The sequence below is a fragment of the Thamnophis sirtalis genome, unplaced genomic scaffold, assembly GCF_051295495.1.
Source record: "Thamnophis sirtalis isolate CommonGarterSnake01/CBP01778 unplaced genomic scaffold, rThaSir2_p1.2 scaffold_3, whole genome shotgun sequence".
NCBI lineage: Eukaryota > Metazoa > Chordata > Lepidosauria > Squamata > Natricidae > Thamnophis > Thamnophis sirtalis.
This window is the reverse complement of record NW_028261383.1, coordinates 28910224-28938128: the sequence shown is the minus strand read 5'-3', so window position 1 is coordinate 28938128 and position 27905 is coordinate 28910224. Positions and strand designations below refer to the sequence as shown.

At 42.2% G+C, this 27905-nt stretch overlaps 1 protein-coding gene across 1 annotated transcript; it reads right to left on the bottom strand.

Moving 5' to 3' along the window:
- Nucleotides 1–5495: 5495 nt before the first annotated feature.
- LOC106545696 (E3 ubiquitin-protein ligase TRIM7-like) lies at nucleotides 5496–18835 on the bottom strand. The gene is made up of 7 exons (XM_087708120.1): nucleotides 18419–18835; nucleotides 16397–16492; nucleotides 15123–15356; nucleotides 13307–13329; nucleotides 10556–10668; nucleotides 8546–8578; nucleotides 5496–6016 (listed from the first exon to the last, which is right to left on the bottom strand). The coding sequence occupies exons 1-7, from the start codon at nucleotides 18833–18835 to the stop codon at nucleotides 5496–5498; spliced, it is 1437 nt and encodes a 478-aa protein (XP_087564246.1).
- Nucleotides 18836–27905: the final 9070 nt, after the last annotated feature.

Sequence of the window (27905 nt, the reverse complement as noted above, 5' to 3'; positions counted from 1 at the left end):
ATCTCCAAGGTCCCTTCCAACTCTGTTATTCTATTCTAGAATACAGCTGGAAGGGACTTTGGAGGTCTTCTAGTCCAATCGCAAGCTCAAGCAGGAGACCCTATACTATTTGGGTTGGTTGGTTGGTTGGTTTGCACAGTGTGCTGCGACTTCTCCAAAAATTGAAAAAACCATGGCAGTGGTGAGTAGAAAAAGCAATATGTGTGTATATATATATATGCACATATGTATTATTATTATTATTATTATTATTATTATTATTATTATTATTATTATTATTATTATTTTCTGGCGTACAGAACTGTTGATGTTGTGCAGCCTGGAAAGGAAGAGATGAGAGTAACATGGCTATAGTGTTTAGGATGGTTTTATTGAGGCTCAGCGACTTGAAAATGGGTGGACTCCAACTCCTAGCATCTCCTAGCAGGCATGGGAGCTGGAATCCACCCATTTGCAAAGTTGGGGGGAAAAAAACATTGGTTTAGAAGTTTGGTGTAAAACAAGTTTAGGCATTTTGTCAGAAGTGCAAAAGTTGTACTGGAGCTCATATTACAGTACACTAAAGGGAACATTTATTGAAGGTTGATCCAATCTTGATCAGATTCCAATCAGAATAGAGCTGGAAGGGACCTTGGAGGCAGTCTAGTCCAACCCCCTGCTCAAACAGGAGACCCTACACCATTTCAGATAGGTGGATGTCCAGTTTCTTCTTAAAAATCTCCAGTGATGAAGCACCTACAACCCTGGTGGCACGCTGTTACATTGGTTAATTGTCCTCATTGTTAGGAAGTTTCTTCTTAATTCCAGAAAGAAATATGGTGAGGTGGAGGAAAGAATATGTCTTAGCTTCCTACCTTGCTAGTGTCAAAATCAAGCAGGAAAAAAATGCTATCTATAGAGTATAAATATATGCCTTCAAAATTCAGTATAGTGGTTAAGTATAGAAACCAATGTTTAACTAACTGGGGGATTTGGGACTAATTGGTCTCAGCCCAACTTACCTCACAAGGATGTTATTGTGGAGAATAAAGAGAGGGGATAGTATTCTGTAAGCTGCATTGAACTCCTGAATGAAAATAGGAGACACACACATTGACTTACAACCTGAAATATTTTTCTTGGGGATTTTACCAGAAAACTATAGTAAAGAAAATGTATATTTGATTATCCATAACAGCAGCTAGGATTGTTATTTGCACAAAATTGGAAAAGTGAAGAGATCCCTAAAGAGGAGAATGTAATTAGGAAAATATTAGAATGTGCAGAAATGAACAGACTGACACTGGCTAGCAAAGAGAAAGAACTAATTAATTACTATACAATTTGGGAATCATTTTACCAATGGTTAGAGAATAAATATAATAGTAAAAGAAGTTGTGTAAATATAGGAAATGTATTAATAGGTAATATAATTAATAGAGTTAAATTATGATGTTATAGTATCAGACATATAAGGTATTGGAAATTAAGCTAAGAATAGATTAAATAATAGAATAGAATAACAGAGTTGGAAGGGACCTTGGAGGTCTTCTAGTCCAACCCCCTGCCAAGGCAGGAAACCCTACACCACTTCAACAAATGGTTATCCAACATCTTCTTAAAAACTTCCACTGTTGGGGCATTCACAACTTCTGGAGGCAAGTTGTTCCACTGATTAATTGTTATAATTGTCAGGAAATTTCTCCTCAGTTCTAAGTTGCTTCTCTCCTTGATTAGTTTCCACCCATTGCTTCTTGTCCTACCCTCAGGTGCCCTTGGAGAATAGTTTGACTCCCTCTTCTTTGTGGAAACCCCTGAGATATTGGAACACTGCTATCATGTCTCCCCTAGTCCTTCTTTTCATTAAACTAGACATACCCAGTTCCTGCAAAGTGTTTTAGACTCCAGTCCCCTAATCATATTTGCTGCTCTTCTCTGTACTCTTTTGGGTAGCTGCTGCACACTGTTGGCTCATATTTAAATGATTGTCCACTAGGACTCCAAGATTCCTCTCACAGTCACCACTATTGAGCAAGATACCACCTATATTGTACCTGTACATTTCGTTTTTCTTCCCTAAATGTAGACACTTACTTTTTTCACCATTGAATTTCATTTTGTTATGAATATGAATAATGAATATGATTGTAAATTTTAATTGTCGGCACCAAATAGTTGTACCCAGACGTCACACTGTTTAATGGAAAATGGACTGCTTATGTTAAAATAAAAGAAAAAAAGAAAAAGAAAAGAAAAAAGGAGACGTATCCCCGCAGTGCTGGCCGCGGATAATGGGGACTATAGTAAAACACAGCAGGAGAATACCTAGTTGTGGAAGATAGTTGGCGCATAATCCAGTTTTGCATAAAAAGCCACACAAATTACTACTTCTTGTTACCCATAGAAGCCATCCTACTAAAGGCTTGTTAGGAAACGCTTAAAAACCAAACGAGAGTGCCTCCGCGTTTAGCAACTCCAAAGTTACAAAGAGAGGATACTCGACTACGGAACTACAATTCCCAAACGCTCACACTCACCAGCTTTCAACCTCCTCTCTCGCTCTCTCGTAGATTCTGTAAGAGAGCCAGCTGCCTAGTATTTTAATCCTCTTTTCTTCCAATGGGAAAAGAGCTCCGCCTCCTTCCACCCCTTTCTATTCCTCCCCCCCCCCCCTCTCGTTAGTTCTTTCGGTAATTGGTAATTGGTCAAGATGGGCGACGCTGCATCTAATGGAATCTTTAGTTTCCTTTCATTCGACCATTGTGATTGGGGGGGGACCTTTAGAACGGCGTTTCTTGCTTTTCTCCCGCTTTCGCTTTGTAAAACACACGTACAGACAAACACACGCGCGCGAGCACACGTCTGAAACGCGCCCTTTTCCTAAAGAAGTCCTTCCAAGGGAGACGGGTCTACATCGCCGTCTAAGCTTCGCCCAATTCTTTGTAAATTACACAAGCCCTAGTGCGGATGTTACTTTTGTCTCGTCCCACCCGCGTGCTCTGAAAGTGGATCGTTTCTGTGGAAGTCTCTTGTATAATCCTCCCGCCCGAATGTAGTATATATAACTATAATTTAGTGTTTGTATGGGTTCTCCCAGAAGCAGTGTAAAGAATTAAGAAGTGAAGCAGAAGGGTAATATTTCCATTAAATCAAATTCAACTGTTCGACATTCATCAAAAAAAAAATTGCAAAACTGTTTCACAATAGTCTTCTTTCAGAGTTTTTTTTTAATTTGCCAGTCTAGCCTCAGATGGTCTTTGTAATCCCCCATTCATATATTTAAAGCAGACGTAAAGTGAGATTTGGACATTAAGTGTGAAACCTACTGGGTCAGGCTGGACAGCCTCTTAGAGCCCTTTTACTTCTATATTAAAAGCCACATAGACAAGAGTTGGAACTTGCAAAAGAAACAGGAAGCCAGTGCCTAACCACAATGTCAAAATCTGTCAAAAGTCCAAGGTTCAATTAAAGTTCGTTAATGACATGTACTCCATAAACAAAAGGAGAAGACCCCATCTTATACCTCCTCAAGGTAACCACTAAGAAATGTGTTGTATTTCCATGTTGCAATGCTTTTGAGAATGTATAAGAATGTGTGCTTCGATAATTAAGGTTGTTCAGAACTTGGAATGCTAGCCATGGGCTAGCTTTTCTGAACCTGGCTGCCAAATAAACTTTTCCTGTATCCTGAGAAGTCTAACGCCTGTCATTTTCTGCAACATATTAACATATATTAACCCTAATTAGCTATTGAGACCAGCCTAGCTCAATTTGCTGCGGGATCTGATATCTTGCTCAAAAGATGCTATAGAGAGCATGAGAAACACTATGAATGAGGATGAAGGTTTGTTCTCCTAGCTTGTGGGTTGGTTTCCGAATGTTTCCTTTCCAGGCTAGGTAACATCTTCGGTGGAGTTTAGGGGATGCCTTAAACACTGAATATGTTACCTAGCCTGATAACGAAATGTTGGGAAACCAACCCACTAACTCAGAGAATAGCAACAGCAATAAACACTTAGACGTATATACTGCTTCACAGTGCTTTACAACCCTAAGTGGTTTACAGAATCACCATATCGCTCCCAACAATCTGGGTCCTCATTTTATCCACCTGGGAAGGATGGAAGGCTGAGTCAACCTTGAGCTTGGTGAGATTTGATGGGACCATTAGTTTACTTTACATAACAAAGATAGGAGTAGCCTTCTACAGAAACTCACCACATGGCATCTGGGAACTCAACCAAACTTGGTCTCAAAACACACCCTAGAGAGTTGCCCCCGCATGGCCCGATGGAAGTCTGACAACCAATCAGAATACATTTCTTATACAGGAACAGGAAAGGTGGGGCCGAACAGAGTATAAAGCCAGGAACTTTCAGCATCTTGCTCTCTTTTTCTTCTTCACCCAACATCTGGATGCATGTGACCCCCCTTTTCTGTTCAGGAGCTCAAGCCATGTGATCCTGTCCACCATTAAACCATTTTTCCAAACAGCTTCCATGTTTCCAATGTTTTTTTCCCCACTTGGAACTGAACCCAGGATATTTCTTCCAACAATAGGCTGAAATTACAGGACTACATAGCATTGCTACAAATGTTTTCTTCCACTTTAAATGCATTGAAATTATCTCTCATTTTTTTCTAATAGTAAAGGCTCATTCTTGTTTTGGGCAAGGGACCCAGGATGGATAGATGGTGAACCCCCATGAAAAATATAAACAAATAATGAACTTTCACCTTCACCCTACACCCGAGTTACAGATATTTGCCACTATTGCAAACACTATGAATGGCTAACCCTGCCCACTCCAACATCTGCCTTCCAACGTTCCTTCTGAGGAAGGCTGATCGAGCACGGGGAAAGTGAACCACCAGTACCCAGGAAAGAAGTCGCAAACTACTTCGGCCTCACATGTAGCAAGGTGGAAAAGACAAAAAGCTGATGCTTAAAACAGGAACTTTTTTAAGAGGCTGAAATGTTTGAAAACTAAAAGAACCACAAAAAAGGGAGATAATAATAATCCTTTATTAAAAACCACATATTAAATTCTAAAAAAAACCACACTAGTTTTCACTTTTATTATGCAAAAGAATCACCTTGCCATGATTATCAAGTGTGTGTATGTGTTCAAAATAACATCCCCTGAAATGATTGTGTTCAGCTCTATTTCTCCATATTGAGAGCTGTTCCCCGCATTAAAACTTTAATTGGAAGCCTCTGTTAAAAGATTAAAATGATAAAATAGCCGAGATTGTCTTTCTCAACACAACACCCTCCAATACTACTTGGGAATTTTGATCCCTCCAAGTCTGGTGGATTTCACAACAGGCATGGTTTCATTAAAAAGAACGTAGCAACTTTGTAAAAGATTGATTCCACATTTTCAGTTTGCACCTAAAATTCATCCCAAGGGTTTGGTGCTGAGGATGAGATGGAGAGGAAAAAGAGAGACAAAAGGAAACTGATGCTAAGAAAGATCGAGAGGCAGAAGGATCTGGTGGTGGGTTTTTCTGCCTTAGGGACAAATCGAGATACGGGTTTTCTTCTGGATCCAAAAAAAAGGGTAAATGGGTTCTCCAGCAAACGAAGTTACTGAGAAGGCATGGAGCAGGTTTCCTCTCTCGCCATCACAAAAAGCCACTCGGCCTCCATGGTAGTTCAGGGAGACTCGAATCTTCTTGATCTCCCAATGTATTGGCTCAGAGATTAACGCTGGGGGGTTTATGTACTCCCACAAGCTGCCATAACGCTTTGTCATTGCCCAGATCCCTTCCATTTTACAAAGGGCCTTAACACCCTTTCTCTTCACTGAACTTCGGGCAACTCCAACACCCCAGTCGCCCTCGTTTTCCACAGCAACTTCCCAATAATGCCTGCCGGTGACGAACCTCTCGCACCCCAACACACACATCATGTGGTCAAATCTCCTGTTGTCCTGGACGAGTTTTTGGCTTTTTGTTCCCATCCAGCAGCTTTTAAGATCTTCTGAGAGGATGAGCCTGGGATGAGCTGTGTCCGGATCCAGAGTCACATTTGCTAGGAAGAAACACAATTACAGAAAGTCATCCCTAAGAGGGAAGCTTGAGAGACCGCCTACTGCCAATTACCTCCACTAGACCAATTAGATCCCACAGACTAGGCCTCCTCCGAATTCCATCAGCCGGCCAGTGTCGACTGGCGACTACCCGGAGGAGGGCCTTCTCTGTGGCTGCTCTGACCCTCTGGAACGAACTCCCCGTGGAGATTCGAACCCTCACCACCCTCCAGGCCTTCCGCACAGCCCTTAAAACCTGGCTATTCCGACAGGCCTGGGGCTAAAGACTCGCTGCCCCACTTCGAATGGTATGATTGTTGTGCTTTTAACTATGTATGGTTTCTATGTTTTTGTTATCCTGTTTGTATTTCCCCTCCTTTTTTGAGTGTGAGCCGCCCTGAGTCCCTTTAGGGAAAAGGGCGGCATACAAATAAAATTAAACTAAACCAAACCAAACCAAACCAAGCTGCACATCGAAAGCTCAAACATTAATTTAAAAAATACTATCTGATATGCTTTTTGCTATGCCATGGGACTTATTCTTACCGATGAAGATGCAGAATTTTTTTTTTAAAAAAAGATTTGTGTCTCCTGAAAATTGTAGGTAAAAATTAAGAGGATCCCAGTTAGAAAAGACTTTGCTAAATTGGGGGAGAGAGGTTGCAATCACAACCAGGTTCGCCTGGTCCGCCAGTTGCGGCCCTACCTAGATCGGGGGGCTCTCACAACAGTCACTCGAGCCCTTGTGATCTCTAGACTGGAATACTGCAATGGGCTCTACATGGGGTTGCCCCTGAAGTGCATCCGGCGACTACAGCTAGTCCAAAATGCAGCCGCGCGAGTGATTGTGGGCGCACCTCGGTTCGCCCACGTTACACCTGTCCTCCGCGAGCTGCACTGGCTACCTGTTGGTCTCCAGGTGCGCTTCAGGATACTGATGACCATCTTTAAAGCACTCCATGGTAGTGGATCTGGGTACTTGAGAGACCGCCTTCTGCCGATTACCTCCCTAAATCGACCAATCAGATCGCACAGACTGGGCCTCCTCCGAATCCCATCTGCCAGTCAATGTCGACTGGCGACCACACGGAGGAGAGCCTTTTCTGTTGCTGCCCCGACCCTATGGAACGAGCTCCCCATGGAGATCCGCACCCTCACCACGATCCAGACCTTCCGCGCAGCCCTCAAGATCTGGCTCTCCCAGCAGGCCTGGGGATAGGCTTCCAATTACCCGCCCGAGTGTTTGATTGCTGAATGAAAGTTGTGTTTTATTATTTTTCTTTTGTTCACAAAGTGTTTTGTTTTGACCTTGCACTTCCCCTCCCCTGTGGTTGTAAGCCGCCCTGAGTCCCCTCAGGGAAAAGGGCGGCATATAAATCCCAATAAAACCTAAAAACCTAAACCTAAAACTATTGGATTTGTAGCCTGGAGAGGAGAGGTGACTTAATCAGTAAATAACCTTTTGTTAACTACAATAATAACAATGAAATGTTAATGGACAATATTTAATGATACATACAGGTGTGTTACGGGGGGGGGGGGGGAAGAGAGGAATGCTTAGATATCTTACTTAACCGAATTAATTTTAGAACATGTCATAAAGGTGTAATGGTATTGGAGATCTATTGAAATTGCAAATGAACGCCAGTAGGTGGTTGTGTCTTCTAATATAAATGATTCTAGATAAAAACATGTTTAAACAATGGTAACCAAATGAGAATTATGGTACAAGGATAGTAAAATACATAACTTTTCTTTCTTGACTTAAAATGTACATTATTTGAATGAAGTATATGTAAGGACTGTGGAAGAAATGCACGGAATATATTTGTAACCAATCGATACGCTTTCAACAAGATATAACGAAAGATTTTTTTTCTTGTTTTTTTTTGTTAAACTAAAACAAAAAAAAATTTTCTCAAAAAAAACAACAACTATTGGATTTGTCACTCTCAGAGAAATGCTGGCTTTCAGCAACATCCTCCAGTTCACAATCCAATGACGCTGTATTCTGACATGCTTGAAAAATGTGGATTATAGTTTGACGATCAAAAGGAGAGCATTTTGATAGTCAAATCAGAAATCGCAGAGAATGGTGTGGAGACCTAGAGGCGGAGCTCTTGCCTCACAATCAGGAGGCTGTGAGTTCGATCCTAGGTAGAGACAGATATTTCTCTCTCTGGGTACAATGAGAATCTATCTGCTGAACAAAACTTTGCATTGGTGACAGGAAGGGCATCCGGCTAGTAAACACTCAGCTCCATTCAGGTGCCCTGACTCCACCCCGCAAGGGATTCCCGGGTCTTTAAACAACGAACATAGGCAGAAACCACAGGACTAGGTAGCATTGCTATAAATGTTTTCTTCCAATTTAATGGCATTGAAATTATCTCTCTTTTTTTTTTCTAATAGAAAAGCCTCATTCTTGTTTTGGGCAAGGGACCCAGGATGGACAGATGGTGAACCCCCATGTAAAATATAAACAAAGAGGTTTGTGGTGATTTAGCCACCCCTCAGCCCCAGAGATATACCTTTCTGAATCTGATATCCAGCTACCAGGACATCTAAGGGAATAGAGAAAGAGATTATGTAACCCAACACAACACTTCTTCGAACAAAATATAATTTGCTGATAAAGTATTATAGACACTTCATTTCAAGATCACGTAACTAAACAATAGTTGAGCAGATTCTGAATATTAAATAATATTAAATATTAATATTAAATGTTTCCAAGCCTTCCAAATGATTTATAAAAATTGGAGTCATGTATCCTACAGGTTGTTGATGTTTGGCACAGAGAGAGAGGCACAGCAATATTAGATTTTTAAATCACAGACTAATTTATAATGCTGGTTCTGGCTAAGTGAGTTGTGTGAACTCAACTAACCAACAACCACAGTTAAACAACATGGTGTAACGTGATACTTGAATCAAAACTTTGCTTTCCCTAAATATGAAATGTTTTCATATTTCATATTCCTAGTTATGGGTACGCAAACGAAGTTCTGATGTCCAGTTACATACATTAAAAAGGTAAAGGTTCCCCTTGCACAGATGTGCTAGTCATTCCTGACTCTAGGAGGTGGTGCTCATCTTCGTTTCAAAGCCGAAGAGCCAGCACTGTCCGAAGATGTCTCCATGATCATGTGGCCGGCATGATTAAATGCCGAAGGTGCACAGAACTCTGTTACCTCCCCACCAGAGGTGATTCCTATTTTTCTACTTGCATTTTTATGTGCTTTCAAACTGCTAGGTTGGCAGAAGATGGGACAAGTAACAGGAGCTCACTCTGTTACACGGCAGTAGGGATTTGAACCACCACACTGCCGAACTTTCTGATCGACAAGTTCAGCATCTCAACCACTGAGCCACTGCGTCCCTTAATTACATGCATAAGGCCTTGCAATTCTTCAGCAGAATTTGAAATTACCGGTAGACTTAGTTTCAAATGCAAGATTGTGCAATTCAAATATTAAGCAACTCCCTAAAATGCCTTCCTCTTGAAAATTTCAGGAAAAAAAGTCCTTCCCAATAATTCCTGGAGATGCCAAGAATTGAATCCAGGTTTTTTTTCCATAGAAAGCAAACACTATTTTTAATTGAGTTTTTTTTAAAGACAGTGAGTCTCTTAAAGGCACTGTGTGAATCTCATTCAGAAAGAAATCCTTGCTACCTCTCCAGCCTTCCTCCATTCCTTCCTCATGCCAATTTTATTTCCACTTAACAACTTTGATAGTAGAGTTCTGAAACAAAAGCTGATTAAGCCATTGTGATTGCTTCAAAATTCCTCCAAAAAAAGTAAAACTTTTGTAGAAAGTTGCCCCCCCCTCCTAGAAAAATGAAATATCCTGGGAAATATTGAAAAGGCAGACCATATTTTCCAAGATCAGAAATGGAAGAACATGTTTTTAGGCAGGAGGCAGACTCACCATTAATACCCCCCACACACACACCTTTATCAATGGGCCATTTTAAAAGCCTGAGTCAGTCTATTCTACATATCAAAGATCTCCCCCTTCAGCTCCAGGGTGATGGGATTAAGTCATGATAGTATTAGCTCTTTACCCATCTCACCACAGGGCACCTGCAAGAAGCAAATGCTCAACCAAACCTGGACTCAAAGTTGCCCCTGCATGGCCCCATGGGAGTCTGACAACCAATCAGAATACAAGATCAAGATCAAAGGCCAGGGAGGGCATAAAACCAGAGACTTTCAGCATCTCTGTCTCTTTTTCTTCTTCACCCAACATCTGGAAGCATGTGATCCCCTTTGCTGTTCAGGGGCTCAAGCCATATGATCCTGCCTACCATTAAACCATCTTTCCAGGCAGTCTCCATGTTTCCAGTGTCTTTTCCCCCACTTGGAACTGAATCCAGAAGGACGTTTCTTCCAACACTTTCTGCTCAAGTGGCCCTTAAATTCCCTATCGATCAGGCCCTCCTAGTTTTTCAATGGCCCCAGCATTTACCTGCACTAACCTCTGGCTCGGCATCTCTCCATCACCAATGATTATGTTTAGTTTCAGTCCTTTTCTTACCTTTGAATTGTTTCATGAGAATCCCTAGGAAGGCATTGAAATCAAATAAATCCCAGACTATCAATTTCATCCATGGAAGAATCGACACTGGATTCGTAAGTGTTTGCTTGCACCTAAGAACAAATAAACAAACCGGTGGGGCCATCTTTTGGGGGGAATAGAAAAATCCAGGACAAGATTTGTCTTTATAGTGTTGAACATCCTCAGATCCAAAACTGCCCAGTAGACTCGTTATGAAAAATGAACATTGTTCTCTGCTCTATAGATGAAAGGAAGTGAATAGGTTGCAACTGAAATTATAGGCCTGTGATGGAGAACCTTTTCGGCATCAAGTCCAAAAAGGAAGCATGCACACACGTATGCGCACTCATCTAACCTGCAACTCAGAAGAGGAGCTGCCCAGGGGGTATGCACACATTGGAAAACATGCATTGTGCAGCTAGTCTTTTGGTGGCTGGCGCGCATGTGCGTGCGACGATCAGCTGGCCGACATGCACGCTTGCGGAAAATGGAAGGCCAGCTCTTCCAGTTTCTGGCACTGCCGCATGCACAAATCCCAGCTGATCGTCAGATGCGCATGTGCGCCAGAAACCCGCAAGAGAAACGGGTAATGCCGCACGTGCCAGTCGACATGACTCCGCATGTCACTTTGGGCTTGCGTGCCAAAGGTTCGCCATCACGGTCATAGGCGATCAATATGTCTTAAAAGAGGCAGCCTCCAAACTTTGGTTCCCAGAGCCTTTCCTGAAGCATGGGGGAACCTACAATTATCAGTGAGTGGTTGAGAATGTTAGGGCCTTTTAAAGCTACCCAACTGTAACAAGATAGGAGCCAAACAAAGTGTATTTAAGCTGTAAAGGCTCCAGGCATCTCCAACTCTCTCTATTATAAGGTACAGGCTTCATTCATGCCAGTGAAGTCATATCAACCACAAAAGACAAAATGTGACTCCAGACTCAAACGATCCCTGTTCCCACATTTGGGTGGATAGTTCAGGCTGGCTACTCTTTTTCCTTTGAGAAGTCGTGGGAGACTTGATCATCTACAAGGTAATAAGCCTATTTTATTTATGGAATTTGCATCCCACCATCTGCCTAAGAATGGTAATCTAGGATGAAGCAGGTAAGAGGGATCAGTGTTAGGAATATAATTCTAACAGTTGGGTTGGCAATATATAAATCATGTAGCAATGTGTTGTGGCCCAGCAGGTGCCGTTGGAGCTGCCGCCAGACTCCGACAGCAAGGGGTCTTATGAGCCGGCCCTGGAGGAGGTGGAGGACCCTAGTCAGGGTGCCGACTCTGAGCAGGGCGAGGAGAGACTGGTTGGCCACCAGGTGGCGCTGGAGCCTTGGATCAGAGGGAGTGATCAGTAAAACACTTGTGAGTTGTTTTGGGATGCACGCCGTCGAAGGGCTACTCAAGAACAACTGTGTAATTATAGGAGATGATTATGCTCAGTTGATACTTATTAAGATCCTCTCCTGATTATAAAAGAGACTGCTTGTGCCACGCCCTTTTGCAGAAGTCAACGTTCATGTTAAGGACTAACAAGAAACAAACATGGCAGGCTGGATTGCTGCCAGAGTTTGTTTGCATTGCTGCCAAGTTTTGTAGGACTTGCTGCCAGAGTGCTTATCTCTTTGTTTATGTGGCTTGCAGCCAACGAGAGTCTTGACTAATTAAAAGAAACCTTCTTATTTACGTTGGTTTCGGCTTTCGTTCCTGGACGGAGGAGGGGGGGATCAGAACACAATGCTATACCTGTTTCTTTAAAGCATACTGTAAAATGTGATTGGTTACTGTTTTTCCTCAATCAGCCATAAGAGGAAGCCAGAATGATTGTTAGCTCTCTGTTCGTTGGATGCTGGGCTGATCTGATCTGAGTGGAAGTGCCGTGAGCTATTGTACGTTTTGCAACTGCTAGCAAACTTTGAATGCCGGACTGTTTGTATGATTATGGACTATGTTATTTGGATTATTCCTTAACTGAAAGACATTGATGACTGACTGTCTTATCCGTGTATGACTTGGACTGTTTGATGGACTCTGATACCTCTATTTCCACGAAAGTAAAAGCCTATTTAAACTGCAGTGGTAACTGCATGCTGGTTTGTGTGTTCTCCAACACAACTCTCACTACGCTTCTCTGAACGTACTCGCTCTCCCAACGGGGAGCTTACCTAACAATCAGGATAAAGTCTAGTGGTCCTAGGCAGAAACAAACAAGTAGGAAAGCTACTCAGGAATTCAAAAGCCCCCCCCCCCCCGCAAAAATTCATATTTAACCAGAACCACATGCAAAGTGGACTCCAAGACATGTCTCTTAGCCATCTATCATGATAAATAATTCTTTGTTGACTTCTCTTAAGATCATCACTGCTGATTATCCTCAATGATCTTCTGTTAAGAAAACTGGATCGTCATTTAGATCATATTGTGAGCAGTGATGTTTAAGTTAAACTCTACTCATGTAACTTGGCTTGAATACGTGCAAATATAATTTGTATTAGATTGTCTAAACAAATTATGCAAACATTCTGTTGTGATAATCAAATACATATGTTTTCATTTTTGACATGTCAAAATTTCTTTTTTAAAGGTCTCAAATTGGAGCATCAACAAAAAAAATGGGTTTCTATTATTCCACTAATTTGCACTAGTAGCACACATAAAAACAAAAAATTGACTGTCCCCTGGGCCTTGCCATTCTCCTTGCGTCCACAATTCCAATTTAGGGAGAAGTCAGCTTACCTCTTAAAAGTGCTTCCCACATCCTAGAAGAGAGAAAGAGTTAAAGTGGAAAGGAATTAGGTAGTTGTTCATATCAAAAGTGCCTCTCAAATCCCAGACTGGAATAATACTTGGAAATGTGACCATTGTGTTGTTTTATATCAACTTTCCCAAGCCTTTGTCTTCTCCAGATATGTGGAATTTCTCATCCCAGAATTCTCATCCTCAGCAATGCTGCTTGGGGGATTTTCATTATCCACACCAGTGGTGGGTTCCTACCAGTGGTGGGATTCAAATAATTTAACAACTGGTTCTCTGCCCTAATGATTTCTTCCCACAACCAGTTCACCAAACAGCTCAGAAGCTTAACAACTGGTTCTCCCGAAGTGGTGCGAACTGGCTGAATCCCACCACTGGCTGCTACCGATTCGGATAGGTTCGGCCCAACAGGTAGTGGTTTGGCAACCTGGGTTGCTGGAACCGGTAGTGACCCAGGCCTGCCACACCGCAGAACCGGTTTTCTGGCTGCACCATAGGCGCCGCCATCTTGTTTTTCACTTCTGCACATACGCAGAACAATTTTTATTGCACTGTGCATGCGCACATCAAGCGTGGGCGCAGCATGCCCACAAACGAACCGGCAGTAGTGCCTGATGGAACAGACCCCCGATCCACACATCTTGAAGCAGCCAACTCAAAGAAGACAGTTCAGTATGCAAAAGAGGGACTTGTCAGCAATTTATACTGTAGGTCCTCCCAATTATACAGACTCTGCTTGGAGGGACGTGATGTGTCAACTTCTCCATTCATGTCTCAGTTGCAGAAAGAACTATTGCTCGACTTTAGCACCTGCCTTCCTCATTTCACTCTACTCTTCTCCTGCCCAGCTGAGAAAATCAAAGCTAGACTCTGTCCTAATCTACATATTGGAGAGATATTGGGATGCTCAATGGGTATCCTGTGCAAGCCAAGATATTTCCATTCTAGATGCTGAAGTCTTCTACAATATTTCTCCAAGAAATGTTATTTCAGCCACTTCCATGGGCCTTTTCCCATGGAAAAAGTTGAACGGCCCTCCATTCATCCTTCAGCAGAAAGCTATACCCATAAAGTGGACTGTCCTTCTTTGCTGATGGCTATCCTCTCAATTCTCATTTGCTTCTCCCTTCCAAGATCATTGATGGGGAAAAAAATTGGTAGATTCTACACACCTTGAGATTGGTCTTGGATGGTGTCAGAATAAGGGCATGCTATTTTAACACCAGTACAGCTAAGGATGCCCTGCATCTCTCTCTCTCTCCAACGATTGAGAATGAGATGAAGGCAACCTCATGAGGGCAAAGCAGAAAAATAGAAGCTACGTGCCACAATTAGATCCAAGTAGGAAAAAGTCCTCAGTACCTTTTTGGAATGTCCTCCATGTGTACTGGATTGCAGTAAAGTTGGTTAAGGTTTAAGGGATGTGCCCCAAGGACCACCTACCACACTCCCACAATCCATCTATATTTCTCGGACCATAGGTTGGGAATCATGGGTTTAAAATCTGCTATAAGCCTTGGTCTTAATATCAAGGAAAGCCATCAAAAGACAATATAGAAAGAAATAGTAACAGCAGGATAACTGCAGTAACTACATTTCACAGAGCAAAAGGAGATAACAAACCCAGATTGTTTTGTTATGAAAACAAAGCAAAAATGTCTCAGCGAATTGCAAATGAATATCGGAAGGCTACTGCAGAATCAGGAAGGTCTCCAAGGAGAATTACAGCAGCCAGGGAGATACACCTAGGGGAAACTGTTTTTCCAGATGTCTTTGTCCCAGTTTTGGAATCTCTTACCTGCAGAAGCTCAACTGCTGATTGTTGGCACTTCTCCTTGACTGTCTGGATAAGTTCATCAAAAGTTGAGACTTCCCGGAATAAGACGGCTGCATGTTTAGCCTTTTCCCACACTATTCCCTTCTCTAAGTTTTCAATAACTCTAAGCAGCAGAAAGTGCTCTTGTTGTTCCAAAAACTGACGTATTCCATTAAATTCAGCTATGACAAATTGTCTCTCTTCTTCTAATTGTTGCTACACGCAGCAGATGGAAAGAGGACAAATCAGCTTGGAAATGGCATTCGGCATTAGACACAAGACACCAGTTAGATGCCACAATGACAATTATGCAAACAATTCAAAGTAACACACTTTGTGATATCTGTGTGATGTTGTCTCGATGGGCATGTCACCATGAGAATAACTGTTTGTAAGGTACAGCATAAATTAAACAAGAGGCGCAAATTCACAAAATATACCCCTCCCTTTGAAGTGAGATTGAGAAAGCAGATACCAAGGGCCAATAGGTTTTCTTCATTTGAAAACAGAGTAAAGGTAGTCCTCGATTTAACAACAGTTCATTTAGTGACCATTCAAAATTACAATGGCACTGAAAAAAGTGACTTATGACCGTTTTTCGCATTTATGGCCATTGAAGCATCCACATGGTCATGTGATCAAAATTTGGATGCTTGTCAACTGGTTCATATTTATGATGGTTGCAAGGTCCTCGAGTCACGTGATCACCTTTTGCAACCTTCTAACAAGCAAAATCAAAGGGGAATTCAGATTCACTTAACACTTTGTGTTACCAGCTTAATGACTGTAGTGATTTTCACATTACAAATCTGGCAAACAAATTGGGACTTAGTTTGTTTTTCCTTGAAGTTATTTCACTTCTCCTCCAAGATTTTTCAGTTCAGTTCTTCAGAACTGAAGAAGCTTCTTAGATGAGAAGCAAAGCATCTTCAAAGAAAAACCAAGTAAGTCCAATTGCCTCTTGAAAAAGCACCTTTGGGATAACTTGGACAGAAGAACACTAAATAATCCAATGGTTCTATATTGGAAAATATTTTTTTTTAAAAATCCCACTCTGGCAAACCACCATGGTAAATTACTTCCGTATGGTTGAAAACAATATGGAATTGCCTATTTAGTCTCCAGGAATCAAAGCGAAGGGAAACTGCAAAATTTCCAAAATGCTGGTCCTTAGAATATTCATGGAGAAAACTAAACTATTTTAGGCAAGCATTTGAAAGAGCATTAAAAAAGCGCCATTTTTTAGTAACGCATACAATTATGGAGGCAGCTTCGGTTCTTTCGTCCGAGTGATATTTTGAAATCCTTTCTTTTTCATCCTTTAAAGTCCTCATGATGTTTAACAACTGGCCCTAGAAGAAGAAGAAAAGATATTGAGATAAACATTGAATACTAAGAGGATATCATCACAAGATAATCACCAAATAGTAGGAGGATATCCAGGGGCAGGGGTAAGCTTCAAAAGTTTTAGCAAGGGGTTCTCTGCCCTGTTGCTGGGTGGTCGTGGCCATGGTGGGTATGGCCTAGTCAGCTTCCTGCACCACGGGGGGGGGGGCTCTCCCCGGGCTCCGGAGGCTTTCCTTGAGCCTCCAGGAGGGCAAAAACGGCTGCGGAGGGTCCGGAGGATCTCTGATTTTTCATCCGCCTCAAATCTGTGCGCTCCCTGCACTAACCTGCATCCAAAAAGGGCTGCGTGGGGACTCCTAGGAGGGGCGGGGTGGGTGGGGCCAGCCAGGAGTGGGATTCGGGGGTTCTCCAAACTGCACAGAATCTTAGAGGTTCTCCCGAACCCCTGCAAACCTCCAGCAGCTCACCCCTGATATCATCAAAGATTGTAGCAGTCCCAGTTCTCTGACTTTTTCATCCATCCTAATTAATAATGGTATTAAAAAGCCTAAACAATTTTAAGCGGCAGAGTTCACCATATTTTTCAGTGTATAAAATGCACTCCCCTCCCCTCCGAAAAAAAAGTGGGTGGAAATGTCTGTGCGTCTTATAGAACTAATGTTGCCGAAGCCCCGCCCATCGGCCGGCCCCTTCAGCCTCTGCCTCCCAGTAATTTGCCTCCTTGCAGCAAACAGCAAACAGCCAGCTTCAGCAAAGCTTGATTTAGCACCAGCAGCTAATTGGTGGTTGGATCTACCTCCCGGAATACCGCCTATCAGCTGTTTCAGGCTGCAGGGATTGCCGCCACCCATCGCCACCATCAGCGCTGTCACCTATCGCCATCTCGGTGCACCCCATTTTCGGCCTCCGCATATCTTATTTTCAATCAGTTCCAGGTGATGGTGAGGCCAATTGCTGGGAGGCAGAAACAGATTTTTTTCCCCCCTTGTTTTGGTTTCCAAAGCTAGTTGTGCCTTATAGTCCAAAAGATGTGGGCAAACTTCCCAGTGGGAATAACTGGAAGAACAGCAACCTCTTCAATACTTTATAGTAGAGTTCCCCAACACTTCTGGCTTTGCGGACTGGCTAGGTAGGGTGGAGGAGGGGATGTGTGCAGCCATGCACACTCGCTTGCCCCTTCCGTCGACCGGCTTCTATTGGCTCAAGGCCTAGTAGTGGGCTGCGACCTATGGGTTGGGGACCCGATTTAGAAAACCTCAAACACCTGATATGGGCAGCTTCTATCAAAGATTCCCAATGTCAGGGTTCCAAGTAACACCCACAACGGAATAAGACTCCGAGACTTGAGTTTCCTCAAAGTTCCATTTTATTACGGATGTCCTGTAATAGCCGAGGTGGCGCAGTGGTTAGAGTGCTGTACTGCAGCCACTTCAGCTATCTGCAGTTCAGCGGTTCAAATCCCACCGGCTCAGGGTTGACTCAGCCTTCCATCCTTCCGAGGTGGGTGAAATGAGGACCCAGACTGTGGGGGCCGATATGCTGACTCTGTAAACCGCTTAGAGAGGGCTGAAAGCCCTATGAAGCGGTATATAAGTCTAACTGCTATTGCTATTGCTATTGGCACATCTGGGAAAACCAGAATCTGAAAGCTTCCAGGTTTTACCCACCCAAAGAAAAGCTCAAGGTCCTGCCCAGCACCCACATGTCCGTCACATGATCCAATCAGGCACCGTCCCAACTGGAGATGCCTCTCTAGTCACACCACTCCAGGTTCAGGGCAAGATGTCCTTGACACTCAGAGAAAGGAATGTTATTTTGACTATATATTTCCCCTACTCCATATAACCACCACCACCAACATTTTCCCAGACCATTATATGTGGTAGGCTGAAGGCCCAATGCAAAAGATGGCTTCCAGAACTGACACCCACCTTGTACTCTCGGGCAGCTTCAGTCACAGGGACAACATCGTGAGTCAGATGCTCCTGAGGTGAATCACACATCGAACAGAAGAGGACGAGCTCATTCTTGCAGAAAGCCTTGAGAGCTGGAGGGTGCTTCTTACACACACGGCCCTCTGCTGTGATTTGCTTTATATCGAGACTCAACTCTTCAACAAGTTTTGTAATATTCGCCAGCTGGACGTTTGTTATGAAGCTCAGCTGAGGAGTGTTCTCCATACACTGAGGACAAGCAGTTATGGTGGGAAATTCGCCCCAGTAACTCTCAAGGCAGGAATGGCAGAAATTGTGCCCGCAGGCAAGCGTTGTCGGGTTTAAGAAACTCTTGAGACAAATGGAACACGTTAGTTCCCGTTGCAGCTTCCGTACAATCTCCTGCAGATCCATGGATCTTCTTCTACCTGAGTTGGGAAAGTTAATGCAGTTTCTTTACTTGGGTGGCAAAAGGCAACAGGTGAAGGAGTTAACAGCAATATCCTGTGCTCTGGAGCTACAGAAAAAGAACAGATTCTTGTATTGGAAAAGAAAGGAACTAGGATCAGCATATTACAATCCCCACAATCATCCCTCAAAATAGGTGATCTTTCATTGTAGGAAGTTTACAAAAAAAACCTCTCCTTGAAAAATAAAATATCCTGGTGTTGGAAGAAATGTCCTTCTGGGTTCGGCTCCAAGTGGAGAAAAAGACACAGAGACATGGAGACATGGAGGCTGCTTGGAAAGATGGCTTTAATGGTGGACAGGACCACACGGCTTGAGTCCTGAACACAAAAGGTGATCACATGCTTCAATGTTGGTGGAGAAGAGAAGAGCGGAAGAGAAGCTGAGTCCCCAGGTTTTATGCCCTCTCTGGCCTTTGATCTTGAGCTTGTATTCTGATTGGTTGCCAGACTCCCATGGGGCCATGCAGGGATAACTCTCTAGGCTGCGTTTTGAATCCAGATTTGGTTGAGTTTTCAGATGCCATGTGGGGAGTTGGGTAAAGAGCCAATATTATCATGCCTTAATCCCATCATTCTGGAGCTGAAGGGGAGAACTCTTTATTATGTAAAGTGGACTAGCTCAGGCTTTAATGGCTCATTGACAAAGGGGATGGGCAGGAAGCTGCAGGCAGCTATTCTGTCTTTTAAAACATGTTTCTTCCTTTTCACACACTCTTAATAGCCCCCACCTTAGTCAATGGGCCATTAAAATGCGTGAGCCAGTCTACTCTACATAACAAAGACATCCCCCTTCAACTCCTGGGTGAAGGGGTTAAGTCATGATAGTATTAGCCCTTTACCCATCTTCCCAGGGAACCTGGGAAGAAGCAATGCTCAACCTAACTTGGACACAAAGCACAGCCTAGAGAGTTGCTCCTGCATGGCCTATGGGAGTCTGACAACCAATCAGAATACAAGCTCAAGATCAAAGACCAGAGAGGGCATAAAACCAGGGACTTTCAGTATCTCTGCCTCTTTTTCTTCTTCACCCAACATTGAAGCATGTTATCCCCCTTTTTTGTCCAGGAGCTCAAGCCATATGACCTGTGCACCATTAAACCATCTTTTCAAGCAGCCTCCATGTTTCCAGTGTCTCTTTCCCCACTTGGAACTAAAAGGACATTTCTTCCAACACCATTCAAAATATATGAATTACATTTTCAGTGTTTGGGTGGAATGCCAACCCCTGCCTTCAAAAAAGAGCCACGCATTAGGCCTACCCCCCTGCTACAATAACCCAACAACCCAAAGCACCTGAAGGCACAACAAGAAGCATTGGATGGAAACTTAAAGAAGGAGAGAAGCAACCTGAAATGAAGGAGAAACTTCCTAACCATCAGAACAATCAACCAGTGGAACAGCTTTGCCTTCAGACGTGTTGTGGGTGCTCCATCAGTAGAGGTTTTTAAGAAAAGTTTGGACAACCTGTCAGGGCTGCCTCCACTCCATCCCTAGGAAAAAACCTCCATAAATTTAAAGAAACTATGCTTTTACTAGGAATGAACTGAATGCAGCAATGGTCGGACACGATCTGGAGAAAATTCACGTGAAGAAACAAGAGGAGGAAAACTTCAGAACCCATCCGCTCAGTAGCCAGGCAACCAAAGTTCAATCGTCAGCCAGAAATATGTTTTGGGAAAATCTGTGGTCCAAGTGCACTGTCCTCCTTCATACATTCCGAAGCCTGGACAGTTGGCCTTGAAAAATATTGAACAACTCAAGTTGGCCTCCCTGAGACCAGGTCTCCTCTCCGCTTCTCAGAAATTTCATTTCCATCTCCTGCAACACTTCCTCCACCACAGGGGTGGGTTCCTGCCAGTTCTAACCTCTTCTATAGAAGAGGTTCCATAAATCTACAGTGCCGTTTAGAACTGGTTCCCGCCCGTCCACACATCATCAAGATGAAGAGAGGAGGAATTCTGGGAGTTGAAGTCCACAAGTCTTAAAGCTGTCAAGTTTGAACAACCCTGGGGTATTTTTTTCTAAAGGGTTAGGGGTGCAAGGGTCTTGTAACTTGACAGCTTTAAGACTTGCACACTTCAATGCCAGAGTTCCTGAGCCAACATGACTGGAGGAGGAATTCTGGGAGTTGAAGTCCACAAGTCTTAAAGCTGTCAAGTTTGAACATCCCTGGGGTATTTTTTTCTAAAGGGTTAGGGGTGCAAGGGTCTTGTAACTTGACAGCTTTAAGACTTGCACACTTCAATGCCAGAGTTCCTGAGCCAACATGACTGGAGGAGGAATTCTGGGAGTTGAAGTCCACAAGTCTTAAAGCTGTCAAGTTTGAACATCCCTGGGGTATTTTTTTCTAAAGGGTTAGGGGTGCAAGGATCTTGTAACTTCACAGCTTTACGACTTACATGCTTCAAATGCCAGTTTCTGAGCCAACATTTTGGTTGCTAAGCAAGAGCGTTAAGTGAGTTTCACCACATTTTACAAGTTGGTTGTGCCCACCTGGTCACATGGCTGGCAAGCCATTCCCACAAAGCAGGCCACACCTACAGAAGAGGTTCTAAAAATATTTGAAACCCACCACTGCTCCACCACCAACATTTCTTGGCAGCTGTCCGCAAGCTTAAAAGTGAAGCTGAAGACTGACACTATCACTTGTCTGAAATTGTATATTATCGCCTCCTTGAGGGGAATTGGCCTAGAAGTCTTCCAAGGTCCCTTCCCACTCTGTTATTTTGTTCTGTGCTAAAAAGGTACAATCAGCACAAAAGGTATTCTCAGAATCCTTCTGATGTTTTACTAGGAGACTATTGTGCTTCTCCTTTTACAATGTTATCTACACAACTACATAAATTGGGGGAGAAACAGCTACACTTTTCCAAAATGCTATTTCCTTTCTTTTTTTCCATACCTCCCTGTCCATAAGCAACTATCATTTGTTCCATGACTTTTTAATAGATTTGGAAAATTCCCATTTTGAAAGTTGACCCTTGTTTACTGCTCCTCCCAAACTTGAAGGATCCACTTAAATTTGATTTGATTTGATTATATTTATATGCTGCCCTTTTCCCCCGAAGGGGACTCAGGGCGGCTCACAATTCAAATCAGGGAAGGGGGGTACAGACAAAAAATAAAAACGAAACATAACAATGCATAATTTAAAAACACACAACAATCATACCATTCGAGACGGGGGCAACAGCTCTTTAGCCCCAGGCCTGTCGGAACAGCCAGGTTTTAAGGGCTTTGCGGAAGGCCTGGAGGGTGGTGAGGGTTCGAATCTCCATGGGGAGTTCATTCCAGAGGGTCGGAGCAGCCACAGAGAAGGCTCTCCTCCGGCTAGTCGCCAGTCGACACTGGCCGGCGGATGGAATTCGGAGGAGGCCTAATCTGTGGGATCTAATCAGTCCTTATAAAGTTTATATACGGTATGTAATGTAAGATTCATTCACATGCATTGAAGGCTTCCATTTATCAACATGTCTGCCACAAGCCCAGATAAGCTAATTTATTACTAGTTTGAGTAACAATATATAATTTCAGAAAATAATAACATTCAGAAAGTAATCTTTGTGTTCGTTATAGCAAAAATAAAGTTTTGTAGTGTCTTAAAGACCAATATTAGAGCAAATTATGTGGTAGCATTACTTTCGGAAACTGTCCATTTCATCAAATCCATGAAGTATTATTGTGTGCGTATTGCCTTTAAAGCAAAATGCTTAGTTAGAAAAGATGCTAACTAAATAAATTTAACACACACACACTACCTTCCTTTTGGGAGATGAAATTAGTAATCTGTAAAAACAAGGTAGATTAAATATAGGCAATGCAGACAGTTTGCCTTATCTGTAAATAACAACCATTCTCACAACACCAAATGTATCATGCTTATTATTTGAATAAAGCAGTTAACACTTGGGGTTTTTTTCTTCATGTGATCCATGAGTAACACAAATTAAAATCTACTAAATCACCTGAGTTCTATTAGGCATCTTTCAGTTTGTATTCTAAGTAGTCTTTAGACTTTTGGTCATTCAAGCAGCCACCACCAACATAAATTAAGAATATATTCTCCTTTCTAGCTCAACATTAATAGGATTACATCTAGGACTGAGGATTTCCAAAAAAAATAAAAATAAAGGCAGGATAACAAATAAAATTAAAATACAGTAACAAAAAAAGAACAAAAACCAAAGAAACTAAACCAAAATCAAATTCAATTTAATTCAATCAATTTGGGTCTAGTGGTTAAGTCACCATGCTGGAAAGCAGAAAACTGAGTTCTAATCCTGCCTTAGCCATGAAAACCAGCTGGGCAACTTTGGGCCAATCATTCCCTTTCAGCCCAACGCACCTCACAGGGTGGTTGTTGTGGGGAAAATAGGAGGAGGAAGGTGTTTTGGATAGATTTACTCCCTTAAGTTATTTGCAAAAATAACAAAGGCAGGATGCAAATAACTAAATAAACTGTCTCAAATTTTAGGTTTCCCTAAAAATAGTTAGAAATAGCAGGGGGAAAAAGTCCGGAATTTCTCCAAGAGTTCTCTTGGAATACGCATCTTGGAACATCTTTTCAGCAATAGCAACAGGAATAATTTTTGCAAGCATCTTGGGAGGACATTGATTTAAAGCATTAATTTCTTAGAGCAAGAGATACTAAAGGAAACAGGACTAAAGCAGAAAGAGTCCAATTTAATACTTCTCAGGTTTGTTTTTAAAATGGCCTTTTCTGAAGCCACTCAGCTTTATAAATCAGGTTTTCATCATCACCAACGGGGAGACGCGCGTACAGACAAACATCACAAACCTACAAGGCGGCGCTCTTTCCCTCTACATAAAAAATCCCCTTTCCTACCCCTGTCTTTATAGGAAAATATTAAACTACCATTCCCGAAATGCTCTGCTGCGTCTGGCCTCGCCCACGCCGAGCAGCCGCTTCGGGATTGGAGCTTTAAACAAGAGAATTGAGCAAAAAGGCAATTATGATTGGCTGAAATCGGTAGCACATGCTGAGGGGGATCTTGGCCTTTCTTTTTGACAGACGCCCCGTTTCTTTCGGTTTTGCAAAAGTTTAGCTGATTGGAGGACGTAAGCAGGATGAAAGTTTTTGCATGCGGCTTTTGAATGCAGTAGATTTTATATATGAGATGATTCATAAGATAATTAGAGCTACTTTTATTTTGCATCTCCTAAGTAGCGATTCTGATGTGAAACATAAGAATTAGTATATCCGGGATTAATGCAAGGGAAGTAACTGCTTGCAACTTTGTTCTGAGGAGCAGTGGATAAAAATGTAAAATGAGCAATTAAAAAACAGTAATCGTGACACTTCCCCGAGGCACCCTTTACTCAATTGAGGATACATTATCCTGAGAACAGAACATAAACATACAAATGTGTGTGATAATTTAGGATGTTTTTAATGTTAATATGTGTTAACGTAAATCTTAAAACTCTCACATTTTATTTCTGATTTACTGCTTAGCGATCATTATTAGTGGTATTTAATGTTTTTAATTGTAAAGCTTTCATCTCGGATTTGCAAGGCAGTGTGAGGAAACTTTACTTTGAAGGGTGGAGCCTGTAAATATTTAAAATTATTCAGTCACTTTGTATCTATAACAGTTGAATTGGCCTGAATCAATCCAGTATTGAATGAAGGCCTGTTCATTGAAAATATGGACCATAATCCAGCTCATTGATAGGACACATTGAGTGTGTGTGTGGGGGGGGGGTGTTCCCCAATTATTCAATCTAGAGAAAACAACTGGCCCAAAGTCTCCAACCAGTTTCTGTATTTAAACCAGTATCTCCCCACTCCTACAGCACCAAATTAATACTACCCTACAGTGACTCAAGCTGCCTCAAAGAAAAGGGTCAACCTCTTCTCCAAAGCAGCTTAAGGCAAGATAAGCAATGGATGGAAACAATACAATACAATACAATACAATACCAGAGTTGGAAGGGACCTTGGAGGTCTTCTAGCCCAACCCCCTGCCTAGGCAGGAAATTCTATACCATTTCAGACAAATGGCTATCCAACATCTTCTTAAAGACTTCCAGTGTTGGGGCATTCACAGCTTCTGGAGGCAACTTCTGTTCCACTGATTAATTGTCCTAACTGTCAGGAAATTTCTCCTCAGTTCTAAGTTGCTTCTCTCCTTGATTAGCAATGGTTTCCAACCATTGCTTCTTGTTCTACCCTCAGGTGCCTTGGAGAAGAGCTTGACTCCGAACTAATCGAAGAGAGTACCAACTAAGAACTAAGGAGAAATTTCCGGACAAAACAATTAATCAGTGGAACAATTTAGCCAGAGGTTTTGGGTTCTCCAACACTTGAAGTTGTTAAAAAGAGTTTGGACAACTATTTGTCTGAAATGGTTTCCTGGGGGTTGGACTAGACTAGAGGATCCCTAAGGTCCCTTCCAACTCTGTTATCGCACCTGGACCTCACATGGTGGGAAGAAGATTCAAACTTGGGTCTCCCCACTCCCAAGTTCAATACTTTCATTGCTACACCAAGATCATAGATAGATCGATACCAACAAAACCACAGGTTGATTCCTTAAATACCCCAATGGTAGTTTGTATTTCTCGCACAATCTGGATCAGTTTCCCAAATGCACTCACATGTGGGACATCCCTTATTGACAGACAGCAAAACCATTTTAATTGGCATTGGTCACTAAATCGGGGAGCACAAAATTGAGTTTTTTCTGTATTTCCTGCTATGTGAGGAGCAGGGTGTATGAATTTTATTATGGTGTTGGAAGAAATGTCCTTCTGGGTTCAGTTCCAAGTGGGGAAAAAGACACTGGAAACATAGAGGCTACTTGGAAAGATGGTTTTAATAGTAAACAGGATCACATGGCTTGAGCTCCTGAACAGAAAAGGAGGATCACATGCTTCCAGATGTTGGGTGAAGAAGAAGAGAAGAGAGAGAGATGCTGAAAGTCCCTGGTTTTATGCCCTCTCTGGGCTTTGAACCTGAGCTTGTATTCTGATTGTCAGGCTCCCATGGGACCATGTAGGGGCAACTCTGTAGGCTGTCTTGAGTCCAGATTTGGTTGAGCATTGCTTCTTCCCAGGTGCCCTGTGGTGAGATGGGTAAAGGGCTAATACTATCATGTCTTAATCCCATCACCCTGGAGTTGAAGGGGGAGATATTTGTTATGTAGAATAGACCAATTCAGGCTTTTTAAATGGCCCATTGAGGGGGCTATTAAGAGTGAGTCTGCTTCCCGCCTAAAACACATTTCTCCATTTCTGATCCAGGGAAATATAATATTCTTCCTTTTCAATATTTCCCAGGATATTTCATTTTTCTAGGGGGTGGGATTAACTTTCTACAATGGAAACAACGGATAATGGACAATTGTAACATTAATCTTTAAAATAGTCACAGACTAGCAAATGCAGTTGTAACATACGCTTTCTTAAGAAACTTAAGTGTTAAGAACAGAGTTACAACGATGAAATGCAAATACATTTTTTAATTAAAGCTCTGTTATTTCTAAACCCTTTTTATTAGTTGTTTTATTTCACCAGATCCCGAAATAAATAGCATACTGTTAAATCTTATCCTCCAAGAACTGAGTACTTTATCTGTACTTCCCCTGTATGAGATGATATGATGCAAAGTAAAAGAAAAATATGACAAAATGAACTCTGTGTGCAGGCAAGACACAAAGGCATCCAATAGGAATTATGATGGAAATAATAATAGTAATCATGTTAACAAGTCCCTTGGGCTTTCGTTAAACAAATTGAATGTGCTGGAGGGGGTCTTACAAATGAAGAGTATGAGTTGATTTTTACAGTAAGGAATTAAAGTCCTGGCTCTCTAATTTAGTTGCTCCTACCCCTGAGGCAGCTGCTCTATTCATCTGCTGCCCTCATCAAAAAAGCCTCTTGGGAAATTATCTTAAAAAGTGACAGAGAGTTGGTATCCACACAATGTTTATTGGCTTCATAAGCCACAGTTTCAAAGCTGAATACTTAACAGCAATTAAAGGGAAGGCAGGATTTCTTTTGATGTAATCATTCAGTCTTACCATATTAAATTCTGGATCTAAATCTGAGCAAGTGATATGTCTATGGAGATTCTCAGTCATCCAGGTCATGATTGCCTCAAAGGTGCTTTTTTCAAGAGGCAACTAGACAAACACCTTGAAAAAAAGTACTTTGGGACATGAGCAAGTTTATCCAAAAGGAAAATCTTGATCTGAACATTGGATCCTGTAGAAAGAACGACGAAACTCAGAGGAAGAGTGGGAGTAGGCGAAAGATAAGGGAAGAAGGAAAGGGAAGGAGAGGAGGAAGGAAGGAAGTAGAGAAGGGAGGCAGGCAGAAAAGAAAGGGAAAATAAGGTGGTGTTACAACAGGAGGAAGCGATGGTAAATAAAGCAACCCAATGTATATTATAACCTATTAAATGAAATAATAAATGTATAAGAATGATAAATGTAAAGAAGAATACCAATTATGTGAATGTATACTTAAAATAGTATGTAAGAGAACAAACACAAAAAAAGGGTTGGGGGGGGCGACCAAACTCAGAAACAACTTGCATTGTTGCATGAAGGATAAAGAGTTTCAAAACAAAACCAACAGTGCTGATGTGTCAGGCCTGTCTCCGTTCAAAATCCCAAGAAAGAACACCCTCGACTCCATTGAAGTAGAGGTACTTTTACTGAGTTTGAAGCCATAGCAGCAAAAGAAAAGCAAGATCTGAGCCAAAAGGCACGAAAGGTATATATTGAAAGTTTCCCCAAATGAGTCCCCCACCCTGGGACCCAGGCTGAATGTCCAATCCACATCCCGCATAATGTCATGTGGGGCACATCTTCAGGTGTTTTTGTCCATCTGGAGTTCTAGGACGGTTGGCCTTAACCAGTGGTGGGATTCAAAATTTTTTACTACTGGTTCTGTAGGCATGGTTTGGTGGGCGTGGCTGGTGGGTATGGCAGAGGAAGGATACTACAAAATCCGCATTCCCTCCCCACTCCTGGGGGAAGGATACT

Coding starts and splice junctions, on each gene's coding strand:
- LOC106545696 (XM_087708120.1), bottom strand. CDS start 18,835: ATGGATCTGCAGGAGATTGTACGGAAGCTGCAACGGGAACTAACGTGT. Junction 13,330..15,122: donor CAGCAGTTGAGCTTCTGCAG/GTAAGAGATTCC, acceptor TCTCTCTTCTAG/GATGTGGGAAGCACTTTTAA. Junction 8,579..10,555: donor TCTCATGAAACAATTCAAAG/GTAAGAAAAGGA, acceptor CTATTCCCTTAG/ATGTCCTGGTAGCTGGATAT.